The sequence below is a fragment of the Notolepis coatsorum genome (assembly GCF_963971535.1).
Source record: "Notolepis coatsorum genome assembly, chromosome: 2".
Lineage (NCBI taxonomy): Eukaryota > Metazoa > Chordata > Actinopteri > Aulopiformes > Paralepididae > Notolepis > Notolepis coatsorum.
The window spans coordinates 150,193,947-150,213,665 of NC_140166.1; the positions used below are offsets into that span (position 1 = coordinate 150,193,947).

A 19,719-nucleotide genomic window follows, 5' to 3' on the forward strand; every position below is an offset into this window, starting at 1 on the left:
TCCTTTAGGGGGATACTTAAGTCAGGGAATTATTGTATGTTATTATGACACACAATGTTAGAATAAGTTTCTAAATTGTTTCCTTCAGTTTCCCTAAGATGGAACGTTTGTATTGCTAGCATTCCCCATTCAAACCAAGTGCAAGTTCAATGTTGTCACGTATGTCATGTATAAAGTACATTACAGTGAAATGCTTGGTTCTGTATGAGCCCCTCAGAATGTGCTTCATACAGTAAAAAAAACGAAGTAAAAGAGGAATAAGTCCCAACACTATACAATATACAATAATAAACATTATAAAGCTTTGTATATACATACATACATACATACATACATACATACATACATACATACATACATACATACATACATACATACATACATACATACATACATACATACATACATACATACATACATACGTAACGGTAGTCATATCGTCACCTTAAACCTGTGGTCTGACACACCGCGGGCAACAGCACAGGCTACGTTTAGACGGAGAGAGTCTGAACAGAAACCGCAAAAGTCGTCTTACGGTTTCACTTTTAATTTTGCGTTTAGACTATCGTTTTGGGATGGAATTCTCCGTGCAGACGAGGCTGTAACGACTCCAGACGACTGAGCCCCGCTGTCACACGATTGGCGCATATGTCACATGACGTGCTGTGAAGACCCGCCCTACTCTGCCTCTGATTCGCAGACTGTGGGTGGGGGAATGTGATTGGACCAAAGCAGAGTCACTCACAGACAGTGGGTCCAGTACTAATAGTTGTGATAGCCGCGGGACAGATTCTTGTGTATTTAAAAGTACTGCCAATGTAGCCTTCAGGTGATCGCCATGGATAGAATCAGACATGCTTTGTTTACGCTTCTAGGCTACTGACGCATGCCTGTGATGTAAGCAGTACACGCGACGAGAGCCTTGACAACCCTTTTGTCATCGTTTTATGCGGTTTGACAGTTTAGATGAGAGCGCAAAGGTTTATCGTTTCTAGGAATTCCACCCTGGAAGGTAGTCTCACTTTTTTGCGGTTTCACCCCGTAAAAACGCCGTTTCCGTATAAACGAAAGGCACATCCGAAAAAATATTTTTGCGGATTCACCTGCTAGCGTTTCCGTCTAAACGGGGCCACAGACCGTTACACTCACCCTCCTTAAACTCACTCCACTCCACCCAAGGCATCCGGGTCACGGCACCAATGTAACGGTAGTCATATCGTCACTAGGGATGCCCCGATCACGTTTTTTGCCACCGATACCGATCACCGATCGTCGTGAGCCATATCGGCCGATACCGATCCGATACCGATCGTTTTTGATTAAAAAGAAATTAAAAATTATTTTATATAATTTTTTTTTTAATAAAATATATATATTATATAATTAGACTTGTACTTGTATTATCTGCGAGACATCGCCACCACGCAACAAGTCAAAATGCTCGCTATCTGCAAACAGCTCCACTGTCTGTGTGTACTCTAGTAGCCCTAGCTCCAAAAAGGATTCTCCGGCGCTGCAGCGGGACCCTATTGCCTTGGTAACGTTATGCTTTGGTCATTTCACATTCAGCAAGCCCTCAGCTCGAATACGCATTCAATCAATGTTATAAGACATTGATATCAGGAGCTATCTGTAGCTACTGCTAGCCGGCTAGATGACGTTAAGACAACTATTTAGTTCAATCGGACATTTCGTTTTGAACCGTGAACTAACGTCAGCTAACGCAAGCTAACGCAAGCTAACGGAGATATCAACATGGGCTACTAGACTTCCTGGGGCATTTGTTGATATCCGGAGCTATCAGTAGCTAGCCGGCTAAATACCGTTAGACAATGCCTACTAAAAGTGAATAGTTGACTGGGTAATTTTGTTTAAACAGTAACGATAGCTAGGTAGCTAACGTTAGCTCAGGTCGAATGCACTATCTAGACTCAGCAGAGGAGGTCCGCCTCCTCTGTGTTTACAAACTCTACACGGGTACGGGCGGGGCTAGGGAGGAGGAGCAGTTTGCAGGTCCTGTGCGTCTGAGACAAGCGAGTGAGATATCCACTTGATCAGTTTCCGCGATCGGCGAATATGACTAATTATCGGAATTCCCCGATCGCATATTTATACTGATTATCGGCCCATAACGATCGGTGGCCGATCGATCGGGGCATCCCTAATCGTCACCTTAAACTTCGACAGACCTCTATACCAAGAAGATAATTCATTGCTTTGTAACGTGTCTATGTGTCTTTTGAGGGTGAGAGTGAGTTTAACCCATAGTACCACTACTCGCCCCAGTCACTTCACAACATCGGAAGTCCATCGTGAATGCGCTTCGGGGTACCATCCATTACACACGCATACATACATACATACATACATACATACATACATACATACATACATACACACATACATACATACATACATACATACATACATACATACATACATACATACATACATACATACATACATACATACATACATACATTACACCCATGCATATTATGCATACATACATTACATACATCTATGTATTCTACCGATGGATTAGTCGGCCGCAGTCAACCGGCACCTGCTAACGGGTCGGACCCTTTAGCTCAGCTGGTTAGTGCGGCTGCCTGTGGATCCTATGGTCACAGGTTCAAATCACTCGGTTACATCGGTGACAGCGGTGGGATCTCACTTCCCTGTGAATCTGTGAATCAGGTTCACGTAGCAATGGAGGTGGGATCTCAGTGCCTTAACCCCTGGGATAGTCCGCGCCGGGACGAAAGAACGCACTTCGGGGGGGGGGGGGGGAGGATGTATGTAAACTATGGATTAGTCGGTCACAGTCAACCGGCACCTGCTAAAATGGGTCGGACCTTTTAGTTCAGCAGGTTAGTGCGGCTGCCTGTAGATCAAGCCCACAAGCTAATGTTATGCTAGCAGGCATTACAGTCGTTATAGCGTTGCCTAAAGTTTGCAAACAGTGAATATGATCTATATAATTTAACACAAAGCTTAGGTATGAATTGAAAATGGGGGACCCTGATGTAAACGAGACAAAAGTCATTCTCTGGTCTGCATCCCCTTAACAATTATGTGTATTGAGCTGTACTGTACTGTACCCATTCTGCAATCTGTTAATTAAAGTTTTCAATCAAGCTATCCAGCCGTATAATTTACCCTTAAAATGCATGCTCACTGACAATCTGTCAGCAGCAGATTGAAGTAGCAAGTTGTGTTGTACTTTATCATCATCACCCTGAAAGGGAAATCAATGAATAATGTTTGCTGTTAGCTGGGTAGTCCATTTGTGTTTATTGTCATATTAATGTTGATGCACCGCAGGGTCAGCTGTGGTTATTATGTTAATGTGTGCTCGTGCGTGCGTGCATGTGTGTGCCCACATGTATGACATTACACATGTTGTATTGGTTAAGTGGTTACAAGGCCTGGCAGCTGAGACTGAGGGTGTGTGGACATGAGCACTAATCAGGTTAAGTTATTGAGAGAGAGAGATAGATAGAGAGAGAGAGAGAGAGAGAGAGAGAGAGAGATAGATACACAGAGTGATGGGAGTAGAGAGAGAGAGAGAGAGAGAGAGAGAGAGAGTCAAATTAAGCTAAACCCCAAATAGAGAGGGATGGGGGGAGAGAGGGAGAGAGATACACAGAGAGTGATGGGGAGGAGTGAGATAACGAAGAGAGAGATGGAGGGAAGTAGAGAGAGATACACAGAGTGGTGGGGAGGAGTGAGATCATTGAGAGAGAGAGAGAGATAGATAGATACACAGAGAGAGAGAGAGAGAGAGAGAGAGAGAGAGAGAGAGAGGGAGAGGGAGAGGGAGAGGGAGAGAGAGAGCGTCACTTGGCTTCACTGTAGCTGGAGCAGCACATGGTGTAACAACCACAGCCACACTGCTGTCCTGCTCTAGACGTCCACTGCTGCAGTCCTGCTAGAACCCACTGCTGTACAGTGAGGTCAGGCTGACCAGCACTCCTTCATCTGACCGAGAGATATCTGCTACAAACAAGCTGCTTTGAAACAAACACAGACCGGATTAAAACTCAACTCGGAATTTCTACTCTTTTTGGATCTGATTCTTGGCCTTCTTTCGATTGGATTTGGACCTTTCTTTCCAGCCTTGGAGAATAATCCCACGCGGCCCCGAGGGCATTGATCAGGAATAAGGAATTACAGGTGCCACCGCTGTAACCGCTGTGAACTCACTCTCATGGGTCGGATGGGACCGGAGCCAGTTTGTTTTTGGGACCGGTGGAGTTCAGCGGCGCGCGTGTGTCAGTGTGTGTGTGTGTTCTAGAACGCGCACGTGCACACACACACACACACACAGGATTGAGGATTGACTGCTTTGTATTTGCCCATTCATTCTCTCCCCCTGGTTCTTTTTTCCTCCGTCCGATGGTCAACGCAGCGTGAACGCAACTGCCCCCGGGGACCGGACGTTGGTTTATACACACACATCCCTCGCTTCCTCTCCTCCCGCTCTCATCACACTCTCTCATCATCACTCTCTCAGACACTCTCTCAGTCATCGCTTTCTCATTACGCTCTCTCTCTCTCTCTCTCTCTCTCTCTCTCTCTCTCCGTTTGGCCGCTCTGTGTTCTGTGTGGGAGGCGAGGCAGGGGAGGAGGAATAGGAATATGGAGAGATACTGTTTTGAGGAATGTTCAGAAGTAACGTTCCCCCGTAATAGTTTGTTTCCCAAACTCTGACTTCAGTGGAGAGAGGAGAGACGTGAGGTAGGATCTGAGTGTTGAGAGAAAGAGAGAAGTGAAGAGAGAACGAGGGATAGAGTTACATGAATTACTGAGAGAGAGAGAGAGAGAGAGAGAGAGAGAGAGAGAGAGAGAGAGAGAGAGAGAGAGAGAGAGAGAGAGAGAGAGAGAGAGAGAGAGAGAGAGAGGCATATAGTTACAAATATATAGAGAGAAGAGTAGAATTCCAGGGTTTTGAAGAGATTAAAAAAGAGAGAGAGAGACATAGAGTTACAAATATATAGAGAGAAGAGTACAATTACAGGGTTTCCGAAGAGATAAAGAAAAGAGAGAGAAAACAGACTTTAGAAAGAGAATAACAACAATACGTTCAGCACTGCAATCAGAAGCACAATCCTTGTTTCCTACCAGAGAACATCAGTGTTTAGATAGTTCCTACTAGAGAACATCAGTGTTTAGATAGTTCCTACCAGAGAACATCAGTGTTTAGATAGTTCCTACTAGAGAACATCAGTGTTTAGATAGTTCCTACCAGAGAACATCAGTGTTTAGATAGTTCCTACTGGAGAACATCAGTGTTTAGATAGTTCCTACTAGAGAACATCAGTGTTTAGATAGTTCCTACTGGAGAACATCAGTGTTTAGATAGTTCCTACTAGAGAACATCAGTGTTTAGATAGTTCCTACTAGAGAACATCAGTGTTTAGATAGTTCCTACTAGAGAACATCAGTGTTTAGATAGTTCCTACTAGAGAACATCAGTGTTCAGATAGTTCCTACTAGAGAACATCAGTGTTTAGATAGTTCCTACTAGAGAACATCAGTGTTTAGATTAGATAGTTCCTACTAGAGAACATCAGTGTTTAGATAGTTCCTACTAGAGAACATCAGTGTTTAGATAGTTCCTACTAGAGAACATCAGTGTTTAGATAGTTCCTACTAGAGAACATCAGTGTTTAGATAGTTCCTACTAGAGAACATCAGTGTTTAGATAGTTCCTACTAGAGAACATCAGTGTTTAGATAGTTCCTACTAGAGAACAGTGGAAACACTGCCAGTCAGTACCTGCCCCATGGCTCCTGTGGGTCGTTTTTAACAGACTCATCAGTTCATCGTCTGTGTTCATTCATCAGTGCGTTGCGTCACCAGGGGTCACAGAGGTCACGGAGTGTTTAGTCAGTAGCGGACAGCATTGCCCCATGCGCTCATTGCGCTGTGCCAAGTCTGACGCGTCTGGACCTGTGTACCATCTGGACTCTCAACCCAATCACACACACACACACATACACACACACACACACACACACACACAGACACACGCACACACACACACACACACACACACACACACACACACACACACACCATTTAGTTATCCTCGTCTGTGGGATCTTAACCGTTTAAACGACCAGTACCAGCTGCGACCCCAGCGCACACACACCCACCCGGCACCCACCCATCTGGACCGTCCAGTAAGCAAGTCTGAACTGTTTCCACTATCTTGAGACATTGGACTTTGGTGCGACCCGCTTGAATCTATATCTGGAGCCGTCTCTGTTGTTGTTCATCTGTGGATTCTGTTTGGATCACCGCTGTGGATGCCGTCTGGGTCTTTTATCCTTGTGGGCGTGTCCCGGTGTCGTCTGGGGCCCTGAGCTGTCGGTGACCCGTCATCGACTGCAGTGACTCACTCCTCTCTTCAGATCTGATCTGTTTGATGATCTCGTAAAAGCGGGAGTCCCTGAACTCAACCACGACGCCCATTGAGTGTGTTTTAGTTTCACTCCGGGGGCCAGGGCCATTAAAATACACAAGTCTCTAGATCCACCTTCCCGGGACGCCCGTCTCTAGATCCACCTCCCCGGGACGCCTCTCTCTCTGGAACTTAATCTGGGGATTTAGCCTACTTTTCTCCTGATTGCTCACCTGACTCGTCGTCCCTCCATCCCTCTATCCCTCCCTTCATCCCCTCTCGCACAAGCCACCCATCGGCTCGCCCTCTCTCCAGGGATCGCCACCTCGCGCTGCCGCTAAGCTAATGAACACCGCTCGGTTACCGTGGATACCCGGCTGACAGTCGTCGCCACGGAGGCGGTTACCGACGCCGACGGTCTTCCTGGGGTGTCCCAGCGCGGGGCTGAAGGGAAGGAGGAAGGCGGAGGCGATGGCCCGCCTGTAGCCCGAGGAGAGGGGAGTTGGGCGGGGCGCGGGGGACAGGCGAGCAGGGTGATTAGGGGGCCCATGGCTCCTCTGTGGAAGTCGATGCTGTCGAAGAGCAGCCCGCTGTACAGAGAGTCTCTGTTCTCCTTCTCCCTGTGGGAGTGGAGGGCCCAGGAGAGGGAGCTGGCCTTGCTGAAGAAGCACACTGACCGAGAGAGGAAGGCTCTGCTCTCACAACTGCACAAGTAAGACAGACATGTTGTTATTACTAGTATTAGTACGGTAGTGTAGACCTGTTTCTCGTCGTCCACATCAGACTCAGTGTGCGCACGCGCTTCAAGGCGGCAAAAAGGAACGTAATCCTGGTCAGAACAACGGGGCGGACTACAATATATTTGCATTTGTTAGCCATGCTAGGGATCTAAACAATCAATCCATGCCAAAGCTAGACGTGTAAAAGGTGAAAGACTCACACTCACAGCCATGCTGATTTTGGCAAAATGACATCCAGCCGTTTTTGTTTGGAACAACTTTTAGTCAGGGGAGTGTCATGGTTTCTCCAGAGAGCCTGTTGTACTTGTTCTGGCGCAGGTCGCGCAGGTCCGAGGTGAGGCAGGTCACGTGACAAGAATGGATTGCACGGAGCAAGTTGCACCCTTACTTACAATTCATTATGAATTGAAAATGGGGGACCCTGATGTAAACAAGACAAAAGTCTTTCTCTGGTCTGCATCCCCTTAACAATTGTGTGTATTGAGCCGTACTGTATTGTACCCATTCTGCAATCTGTTAATACAATTTTCATTCAATGAATCACCGTGCAGATTGATTGATTGAATGAAAATTGTATTAACAGATTGCAGAATGGGTACAATACAGTACGGCTCAATACACACAATTGTTAAGGGGATGCAGACCAGAGAAAGACTTTCGTCTTGTTTACATCAGGGTCCCCCATTTTTTATTCATAATGAATTGTAAGTAAGGGTGCAACTTGCTCCGTGCAATCCATTCTTTGTGGATCTAGCCCTCAGTTGGTATTGCTGATTGGCTCGACCATGGTAAGTTTATAAACAAGAAACAGGTCTATAGTAGTATTTATAACTGGCTCTTAAACACACTGAGAGAGTGAGGAAGGCTCTGCTCTCACAGTTACTGCACAAGTAACACAGATGTTGTTATTACTATTATTAGTACGGTAGTATAGTAGTATTTATAACTGGCTCTTAATCGCACTGACAGAGGAAGAGAGAGGAAGGCACAGCTCTCACAACTAAGAGAAAGGTACTAGTGTCGATACAGTATTATTGGTATATGTACCACATTAGTAGTAGTATTAGTACAGTATTTTCAACTGGCACTTAGACACACAGACGGAACGAGGAAAAACGCACACGACAAAGTAATGATTTAGTGAAGACTACAATTAATACAAACGTCATTACTTAATTCCTCCGATGACAGATAATATACATGCACGGAACGCACAGGCGCGTAGAAGAGGCTTCTGCAGAATTAGGCGCACATACTATTACACACACAGAGATAAGTCACGTGCCACACAGAGCAAAGTGAGGGATATTGAGGTCAGGCAGTGCGGAGCAGCAGGGTCGCCGACCCGCCGGGCCAAGCAGTGACGCCGGGACTCGTCACCGTTTTCATCCAAAAGGTGGTTTGTAAACCTAACTCTTAAAGGGCTAGTGCAGGTTTTAATTCGCTACTTGCCCATCATGATGATCAGTAGAGTTTTTGTCTCGGCACCATCCATGCTGTTCCTCGTAGTATGTCCAGGTTAGTTATCCACTCTATTTCAACCACACGGAAATCAACTGAAATCTAATCCATGCCGAGCGCATCAATGTAGATCTCAGTTGTGTCCAGTCAGCTTGCACAGACTCCTGCCTGGCCCCATTGGCTTTGCATTGGTTTGTGGCTAATATTATTAACTCAAATGAACTTCCCACCACAGTCAGGATAGCTGAAACCCACATAATGTTCCACCGTCATCAATAACAAAAAATTACAAAAGAAATGCTATCCTGTCTTTTACTACTATGCACTTTGCTACTGAGTATAGCTACTGTGCTTATATTACTACCTACTATGCTAATTCTTTACTACTATGCACTCAAAAGAGTGTGGCACTCAAGTTCAACGAAAGTTTGACGAACGATGTTACTGACCCTTAGCTGCCAGAGTTGTACGCCTCCTGCCAACTTGCTCAAGTTCAAGTTCAAGTTTGTTTTTATTTGTCACATATAAGGTACATGTACATTACAGTGAAATGATTGGTTCTGTATGAGCCCCTGAGAATGTGCTTCATACAGTAAAAAAGTAGTAAAAGAGGAATAACACTATACAATATACAATACAATACAATCTACAAGCTAAAGTACAACCTAAGTACAATCTAAGTACAGTGAGTAAAAATGCAGACAATGAGGTACAAATGCAGACAATGAGGTACAAAAACTTTAAGGCAAATTCAAATGAGGTATGAATGTAGTGCAAATCTCTTTAATAATAGATAAATATAATGTAGTGTTAAAGTGAGTGTTAAGGTGAGTGTTTGTTTAAACGTGAGTGTGTGCATGTGGATGTGTGTGCAATAAGTGTAGATGGATGGGTTGATGGTGTTGTATAGAGTCATTGAGCATCCTGATGGCCTGGGGATAGAAACTCCTTCTGAGTATCTCTGTACTGGCCATGAGACTCCGGTAGCGCTTGCCTGGGGATAGAAGCTCCTTCTGAGTCTCTCTGTACTGCAGTGGCGGCCGCTGACCAAATCTTTTGGTGAAGCAAAAAATATATTTTTAAAACATCCCCCACTGTGTGTGTCAGTGGTCAGTGGACACAGATGAAAACATATTAACATTAGGTGACGGCGCACCTGACCAGACACAGATGCAAAAAATTACATATTCGGTGACGGCGCACCTGACCAGACACAGATGCAAAAAATTACATATTCGGTGACGGCACACCTGACCAGACAGATGAAAACATATTAGGTGACACGTGACGGCACACCTAACCAGACACAGATCAAAACATATTAGGTGACAGCGCACCTGACCAGATCAAAACATATTAGGTGACAGCGCACCTTACCAGATCAAAACATATTAGGTGACAGCGCACCTGAACAGATCAAAACATATTAGGTGAAGGTGACAAGGAAAAGGAAAGATGAAATTACCTACCTGGGTTCCATCCTAGAGGCAAATCTTTCCTGTGACAAAATGGGATCCAATGTAATAAAACTAAGTCAACCAACAAACGAGATTCCTGTACCGGATCTCCTCTCTGGTAAACAAGAATACCTTGAAGACTCTAACAGGAGCACTCATTCAAGGGTACTACGACTATGCTTGCATCTCATGGTACCAAAGCACCTCAAAGGCACTAAAAACAAGATTACAAACATCACAAAACAAACTGGTCAGACTACTGCTTGACCTTACTCCTAAAACCCACCTCACCCCTGCCCATTTGACAACCTAGAATGGCTTAGAGTAGACAACAGAGTACAGCAACTTGCAATGGGCCTGTTCTACAAGATACACTACACCACTAAGATACCCATGTGCATGTTGAAATACTTCCCAAAGGTCAGTGAATACCACGACCAAAACACCAGAGGGAGTTCCACAAATCATGTTCAACCCAGATTCGGCTCAAACAAGGGACTAAACACGTTTTACAATTATGCCACAACAATGTGGAACGCCCTACCCACAGCCGTAAAATAATGTGAATCCCTACCCACCTTAAAACCGCTCTCAAAGAGCACCTACGGGAGGCTGCAATTCGAAACTGGCCCAGGTAAATGTCCAACCCCCCCCCCCCCCACCCAACCCCCTCCAATGTACAGTTTCTTCCCCCTCAAATGTATATATTCTCTTTTTAGAAACTCTGTCTCTTAAACGGTACTGTATATTTGTATATCTTGTATGTCATAAATGTCTGGATGTAACAATACTGTATATCTGTATGTTGTGTCAGTGGCGGCTGGTGCGTTCAAAATTTGGGGAGGACCGGAGAGATTAAAAAAATATGGGTAACACTTTATAATAACACTCAGTTATAAGACCTTTATAAGGTATTTGTAGATAATGAACTAATCATGAACAAACATTTATATACATTTGTAAATTATTATTAAATCATTTATAACTATATTTGTATAACATTTACAAATTAGTTCTACATTATTTATAACTCATTATCAACATTGTTTGTACTTGATTTGTTCATCATTAGATAATGTTGTTTAATGTGTAGTAACACATTTGTAGATGCTTTGAAAAATGGATATGAAAAAACAACTATACTGTACCTCAATTTATTTGTTCATGTTCAACAAATTATTTGTTAAGACATTTATAAAACAACTATAAATCATTTACAGATGCTATTGTGTGCCCTAATCTAAAGTGAAGCCTATTCATCATTAACAAATGTCTAATACAGTTAATTATTTGTTAACTTTTTCATCATCTGTTACAAATGTTGTAGACAGCTTTCGGATACACCCTTCTTTGTGACATCAAACAGTGACAGAATTAGGACTATAAATAAATGCAATTGTATTAACATATAAAATACATATTGGCAGACGTCATGAAAAGTGCGGGGGCACACTCGCAGGCAGACGGGGTCAAGCCTGGCCTAAACCTGAGAGTCGACTCTGCCACCAACACACCGGGGAATCAACCACCCCCCTATGTTTAGTTTAACAGGAAGCGGTTGTTCCCTTAACCCCCCCAAGAAAAAAACTCTGTAACACAACTGCGCGTATACACCGGCTATACAGGCAGTACATGTGTTACAGTTTTCAAGAAGGGGTTAACCCTGGCCAACAGGTCGACGAGCACGAGTCCGGACCTGGGCCCGGTGGACCGGGACGTACACAGGGATGCCAGAGGGGTACAATAGAACCACTCCGACAGCCCCCTCCCAGCGAAAAAGAATGGAGAAGGACCAGGCCCCTTAGCACAGCGCAAGGTACAACACAATATGCACCAAGCAACTGCGAAGGATAACTCGCAGTGACGTAACCACGACACACACATCCATAACATCAATCCCTGTGACGCCCGGGCCAACCCGGCATTTTTTCCCCCGAAAAAGCACAAAGTCCTTCAGGGCACCAGAGCAATAGATCTGCGCCCCGGTGGACAAAGGGTTAACTGACCTGGTCCGGCGTGACCAGAACCAGTCCCGTGTCCTAATCACGCCACCATCCCCAGTCCTAAGAGGGGGGTAGGTACGCGTGTCGATCTAAAACATCACAGAGGGCGCCACCAAGATGGTCAGAACATGAACGCACCGTGCCCGGTGGCCCACCCCATGGCCGTGAGACCCCTCCGCCAATGCTTCGATCTACTCCGTCATCTCCCCCCAGAGATGAGCGAGAGTTCGTAGAGACTAACCTAGTACACTGGCGCTCGGAAGAGATTAAATCTCCATCCCAGTCGCTCTACAAAAAACGCCGTTTTCATAATGAGCAAACAAGGCGCGCCAGCCCATGCGTGGTTCCACACTGAAAGCACCCAGGGCCAGCGCCATGTACACGTTGAGACCCAAAACACATCAATGGTAATTCTAACAAGAAACCAGATAACGTTCCCTCCACGCCGCCTGGGACGAGCGGCAGGAAGCTGGCCAAAAGACACAGATATGGGCCCCATATGATGCGTCTGAGGGAAAAAACCCTGTCAACACTGCTCTGTATAAAAGAGAGGAGACAGGGAACCCCCAGAGAGACCTCCCACGTGAGTAATAATTGAAAAGATATATGGAAACATTGAGCCACGGGACCAAAAGCTCAACACATATGCAATAGAGAGCAGAGCAGAAAACAACAGTTTCCAACGCACCACATAACTCAATCTTGACAATGACAGCGGTCCACAACATGGAGCCTGAAAAAAACTCACGGAAGTCTCACGACCAATAGAAACGCGCCCAGTGACGTATTCTATGGACGGGGAAATTCCGTGACCCACCTGCCCAAATATGGCGTGGGACCAGGGAACTCCCTCTCCCCACCCTGTGACGCGCTGACCCGACAGCGTGACAGGAAGACCGAAGTACAGGAGGTCCAACCCCCTGGCCAATCAGTAAAAAGGGGGGAGGGGTTTATCAGTTCACCCCCTTATGACCCCATACCCCGGATACGATGAAAACAACAAGCAGTGCATTATCAGATGACCAGTTATCTAGCATGCTACATGAAAAGCGTATATCCACTAGGATAAGCTCAACCATTGCACGCCAGCCACAGACGATAATCTCGTTTGTGAAAAACGGGTTTTTATACAAGGCTTTAGGCTCATGTGCGAACACGTCACCCGTGTTTACATACTTCACCAAGTAAAGAGAAAACACAGACGTTTAAAGAGAGGGTCAAAGACCTCGGTACAAGCTACATGTGTGATTACTTCTGTAGGCTAAAGCACTTCCCATAGTCGAGCGGACTGTACACGGAGCAGACTCCCGCGGGCTCAACGCGGACCCAAAGGGTACTCAAAGCAGACCTAAAGAAGAGTCCAAGTGCGAAGCTACAATTTTCTAATGCGTGGACGTCCGCACCGCTGACTTGGTGTCACACAAAACGCTGCTCTGTGTTTTGGTTGACATCGAACTGCATTTAATGTGACGCCGATCTGCATTTTACTCTGACCACTCGCTCCGTGCCAAGAGAGAGTAGGGCTTGAGATGTTTGAATGGCTTTTCTAAATGAAGTGTGTAAAACCGCCCGTTTTATTATCGAAATATTGGAAACGGAGATAAGATACTCTTTATTTTGACATCGGATGACGACGGCATGACAAAAGTTGAACAGCGTGGGAAAATTTTTGTAAACTGGCGCGAGACATGTAGGAAATTGGTCCGCGGAGATCCGCTCGACTATGAAAGCTCAAAGAGTCCAGTGGACCTCCGCAGAGTCCAGTCCGTGTACAGTCCACTCGACTATGAGAGCACCTTAACACTCTAACCTGGTTGTGGACTCGATGCCATGTTTCCCAAACGTAACAGAATACACACAACCTCATCAGATAAAAAAGGTAAAGTTCACTCTTACTACTGCAAGAAGAACACTGTCTTCTTCATGATGAGGGAAGACAAGTCTTTCGACCGAGTGCTAGCCACAGGCCTTGCTAAGCACACATGTATAGCGACCAGAACACAATTTTCAAGAAAATTGTCCTACTCCCTAAGCAAACACACAACCCCACAGCTAGGTGAGGGTTATACATCGTATCCCCAATATATAGTGAATAAACACACATTTTGTAACAAAAACCAGTCCCTCCTTTTTTATTTAATAACAAAATCATATGTTGGGGGGGGGGGGGGGGGGGGCAGGGGTAAACAGGGGAGTCACTAGCGGCGCCTGCCGCGTGCAGAGCGCTGTTTGCCCCCACAGGGAGCCGGCCCGGAGTAACGGTTCTGGGGAGCCTGGTCACGACGATCCCTACCGTTACCTCCGGGCGTGGCACGGCTGGCTGCAGCGGATGAGGGACTCCCTCCACTCCTGGCCTTCTTTGCCGAAGGTCCAGCAGCAGCGGCGGCGGTGGTGGCGGAGCACGGAGCGCTCCTCCTCCATCTCTCTGCAGGCTGCCGTCATCTGCTGCATGGCCGACCTGAATAGCCCAGCATCAGAGAGGGGGGCCGTGAGCAGCGGAATCCTCCTCTGTTCCGGCACCCGCGCCTGCTCCAGCCAAAGGTGGCGCTGGGAGAGAGTGGCCAGGGCGTGCTCCTTCCTTGCGGCTATCGCCTGCAGCTGGGTTAGGTGCAGGATGGCTCCAGCCACCTGGGCGTGAAGGTATCGTTGATGGTCATCCAATACCGACCCGCCCGCCATCAGCCCCGACATGTAGCGCGCTAGCTGCGCGATGTTGGAGGTCGCAGCTAGGCTCTGAGTCGCGGCGATGTACACCTGGTCACTCCAATTAGCCAACTGCCTAGCCGATTTCCCTTGGGGAACCGGCTTTCGCAACGGCTCCCACACCATTTCAGGACAAAGTATGGATGCCATCGGGCTATCAAGCCGAGGCACCCCGTCCTTTAGCCCCTGGACCAAACCCACCACCCGCATGACTGGCACGTAGGCGGGGGTAAGGCCAACAATGCGGGAGATTACCTGTCCCTGTGTCACGTAGGCCTCCATCGCTGCGGCGGCCGCCATGAGCTTGGGGAACAAGGCAAGCAACTCCCCTTGCGTACCTCCCTCCACGTCACTCGCGTCCCTCACGTACGGGAGGCTGCCACGGGCGCCACCATCCGACGCGGCAGATAGCTGGGCATCTTGTCTCAGGGTCGGAGGTTCTAACCCAACCCTGGAGTACAAGGGACCCCAAGGAGACGCAACACGTGTCTCTACTGGGGCTTCGAACAAGAGAGCTCTCGCCCCCTCCATATAATCCTCAGTCTCCATCGGAAATGGAGACGAGGCAAGAGAACTCTCGTCCGGCTCCAGCACAACATTAAAGCCAGGCCGTTCGCCCCTGCTGCTCGCCGCCTTACGACGAGAGCGAGCTGAGGCGAAGAGTCTGCGTCGCAAATCCCCTGCCACCAGAGGAGCTGTCGGCCTATCGGCCGACTGTCCACTGGCGGGGGAACCGGGGCCGGAACCAGGCCATCTCACGGGAGCGGAGGACGCGGCGATGGTGAAGCGCTGGTGAAGGGTGACGTTGCGAGCGTCCAAACCCTCCGAAGGTGCAAACATTATGTCTTAGCTTTTCTCGTAAAATTGCGAGAGGTGTGGCCAGGCGGATGGGTGTGTACATGTGAAGAAAATTATTCAGTATTAGATTGATAAGTGATAGGGTTCCACTAGAGTGCAGAGCGTAAGCTATACGATAATATAACTACAGTAAGTGTAATATTGAACAATGTTGTTTTAAAAGTAAAAGTCCGGAAGATAGTAACTGTCACCCTGTGCTCAGTGATGCAGTGAGGCACAGTGATGCATTATAAAGTCTGATGGCTGTCGGAATGAAGGACTTCCTGTGCCGTTCAGTGCTACATCTTGGTCTAGCACTGAACGTGCTCCTCCTGTCAGCGAAGTCTGTGTGTAGTGGGTGGGAGGGGTTGTCCGTGATGGCATGGAGCTTAGCAAGGCTCCTCCTCTCCGCACCATATAGCACCATTCATACAGATTGTGCAGCTCAAAGCACAAAAACAATAAAAATAACAGAAAAAATAAGACATACAAAAATATCAAATACAATTATAAAAAAAACGATAATAAAATAAAATTATAGAAATAAATAAAAATAAGCCAATAAAATAAAGATAATAATTTATTTAAAAGCTAGTTTAAAAAGGTATGTTTTGAGCAGTTTTTAGCTAGCATCTTTGCCATAACATCCAGCAACTGGGACTAAACAGTGAAAGCGTGTGAGATTGGTGCCACAGAGCCTGGACTCTTTTAAAGCAGGCCTGAAAACCTTCTTCTTTCAAAAGGAAGATTGATTGCTATTTCTTGTGATGGAATTTTTTTCTTGTGCTGTTGTTTTTAATTTTCTGTTTATACTATGTTTTTAACTATGTTTTATTTTAATTACATTTTTATTCTGTATTTTATTATTATTAATAATTTTTATTTTTTTAACTGTTTTAACCCTGTAGCACTTTGGGATCCTAGTGAACGAAAAGTGCACTACAAATAATTTTTATTATTATTATTATTATTATTATTATTATTATTATTATTATTATTATTATTATTATTATTATTATATGAAGTCCTCATAATCATACCAGTACATGCTGCTCAACCAGTGATACCCTGGTGAATACAAATATAAACATCATATAATATAATATAATCAGCTCAGTATCGTCACATAACATCTATAAGAAGTGTTTTATATTTGGAAAACAATGGGGGTTCAGAGAGGGGTGGGGTGGATTTGCTGAGTCTCTAATGCAGTGTGTGTGCGCGCGAGTGTGTGTGTGGTGTGTGGTGTGTGTGTGTGTGTGTGTGTGTGTGTGTGTGTGTGTGTGTGTGTGTGTGTGTGCGCGCGTGTGCGCGCGGTGAAATAATCCCATACAGTGTCGGGTACAGACAGATGGAAACATAAGCTGGCTATACATGTGATAGTGTGTGTGTGTGTGTGTGTGTGTGTGTGTGTGTGTGTGTGTGTGTGTGTGTGTGAGATTGTTTATTCATCAACTTCCTGATGTGATTAGTTTCCTTCCTCAACTTGAGCGCTAGCTTGTATCTCAGTTACATACTGTATTACACTAAACTGTACGTACATATGTATGAATGCATGTGTTAATGCATGTGTGTACTGTATGTATGAATTTATTATGAAACACAAGATACTTGTTCCCTAATGATAAGGATAAGTACTCAATGAAGAAACCCAATCCTCCTTGCCAAAAGAAAGTCTAACATGCCTATAAATATGTTACGCAACTTAACTAAATACTACGGAATTACACCTTACAATGTATTTCATTGCCAACTTCCACAGACCCGTGCCCCATGTGGGTATTGACAATGTTGATGCTACATACCCTACCACATGACCCCTAATGGCACCACAACCCAACATGTAGATGGTAGGGGTGTAAAGGTACATGTATCCGTACCGAACCGTACCGAACCGAACCGTTCAGTACGGCTGTGTACCAAACGAATACAACGGTATGTTAACCACTAACAACCGCCCACCGGGGGCTGTTTTTTTTCACAATCTAATATAATTCTTTTTACATTTTTTATTTAACAAATCGGTTATTAATTTCAATATAGAATATTCGTTGACAGCCCTACAAGTACAATTAGTTACTGCACACTACATCACCCCTGAGTGGAACATGGAAAGCCAAACTTTCCCCCACTGTACCGAAAACCCGTACCGAACCGTGACTTCAAAACCGAGGTACGTACCGTACCGTGGTTTTTGTGTACCGTTACAGCCATAGTAGATGGATAGATGCTACACACCCTACCACATGACCCCTAATGGCACCACATGACCCCTAATGTATAGGACTGTCCTCCTCAACTCAAGACATTCTCAGTCGACTAATAGCTGATAGTTGATTTAATCTACAAATGTTGTGTTTTCCACGTGCAGTCAGGCGGAAGGACCTCTTTAAATCTCAGGCTGACCAGAGATTCTTTAGAAAAGTATCTATTTATTACAAAGGGATGTGCACTACATCCATACCACATTTTTTTTTTTTTTTTTTTTTTTTTTGCATTTTTGTACCTAATCTTTTGCATTTTGTACTTCATTTTGTACTTTAGTTTGTATATTGTATATTTTGTATAGTGTTTGGTCTTTATTCTTTTTTACTTTTTTACTGTATGAAGCACAATCTCAGGAGGCTCACACTCTCATTTAGCATGAAAATAAACGGCTACCGGTAAACGACAAGTCTCAAACGGATCAATGAATCACTGGCTGGACTGAGACGGGTGGGGGCCCTGCATGGGGGCCCTACGTGTCAGTGTTTTAATTTTAAACAAGGCATTGAAAGTGAATTGATCCCAGGTCTGGCCCTGCATTAAGGGCTGCATTATTAAGGGCTGCAATGAGTCTAATGGGAAGGCAAGGCCCGGCGCTGCCTTTGAATCAAGTCGAGAGGAGAGTCAGCGGAAAGGCTATCGATTCTTAGAGGAACAAGAGAGCACACTTCACGAGGAGACTGATTATCCACTCATTCCTTTTCCCAGAGAGCAGCGTTGAGCTAAATACTGTATCTAAGGTCCTTTGGAGATACTAGAGGAGATATTGGACATGGCGGACAAATGCAGGCTAAAATGATGGACTGCAAACAGAATTATTTTTGCCACAAGCACTTTACACATCAAACCCAAAATGGCCTTTCTTGGTGTGTGTGTGTGTGTGTGTGTGTGTGTGTGTGTGTGTGTGTGTGTGTGTGTGTGTGTGTGCGCACATTGGCTGAGCAAGGAGCTCTTTAAAGATAGTAAACAAACATATTGATTGCCTCTCCCTTTGTTTTGTGTGTGTGTGCACGTGTGTGTCTGTGCGTGTGTGTGTGTGTGGGCGTGCATGTCCAGGCTGAGTAAGGAGCTACAGCAGAAAGACAAGGTCATCGAGTCTCTTCGTGCCAAACTCCACCAGCAGCAGCCTCCTCATCATCATCATCATCATTCTCATTATCCCGACCGCACGGACACGCCCTGCAGCAGCCATGCCCACTCGGAGACCACCGACCAATCGGATCGCATCTCCTTCGTCTCGGACGAGCAGGGCTCCACCAATGAGGACCCGGAGTTGTGTTCCGACATGGCCAGCGAGTTTGGACAGGAGGAGATGCGGCCTTCCCCCGGAGCCAGCGCAGGTTCAGACTGCTTTTCATTTGCATGCTCCCCTCAGTGTCTTGTCTTTATCGGAAGGTGAGAGGGTGACAGATTAGAGGATGCACAGGGTTTCTGTCTCCAACCAGCAGGGGCATGTTCTCCCAGAGGATGCACAGGGTTTCTGTCCCCGACCAGCAGGGGCATGTTCTCCCATAGGATGCACAGGGTTTCTGTCCCCGACCAGCAGGGGCATGTTCTCCCAGAGGATACACAGGGTTTCTGTCCCCGACCAGCAGGGGCATGTTCTCCCAGAGGATGCACAGGGTTTCTGTCCCCGACCAGCAGGGGCATGTTCTCCCAGAGGATGCACAGGGTTTCTGTCCCCGACCAGCAGGGGCATGTTCTCCCAGAGGATGCACAGGGTTTCTGTCCCCGACCAGCAGGGGCATGTTCTCCCAGAGGCACCGCAGCTCATTACAAATATAAAATATAAAAAAATATAAATGATGTCTCCGTAATCATTTTGTTGGTAATATATTTAC

The 19,719-nt window shown here is 45.9% G+C and overlaps 1 protein-coding gene across 1 annotated transcript in view; it reads left to right on the forward strand.

Moving 5' to 3' along the window:
• The window catches only part of pde4dip (phosphodiesterase 4D interacting protein), a 133,171-nt gene that overhangs the window by 48,921 nt on the left and 64,531 nt on the right, over nucleotides 1–19,719 (forward strand). The window contains exons 20-21 of the mRNA XM_084308348.1: nucleotides 6,797–7,124; nucleotides 18,935–19,218. Coding sequence (XP_084164474.1) covers nucleotides 6,797–7,124; nucleotides 18,935–19,218 — 612 coding nt within the window. The remainder of the gene's footprint in view (nucleotides 1–6,796; nucleotides 7,125–18,934; nucleotides 19,219–19,719) is intronic.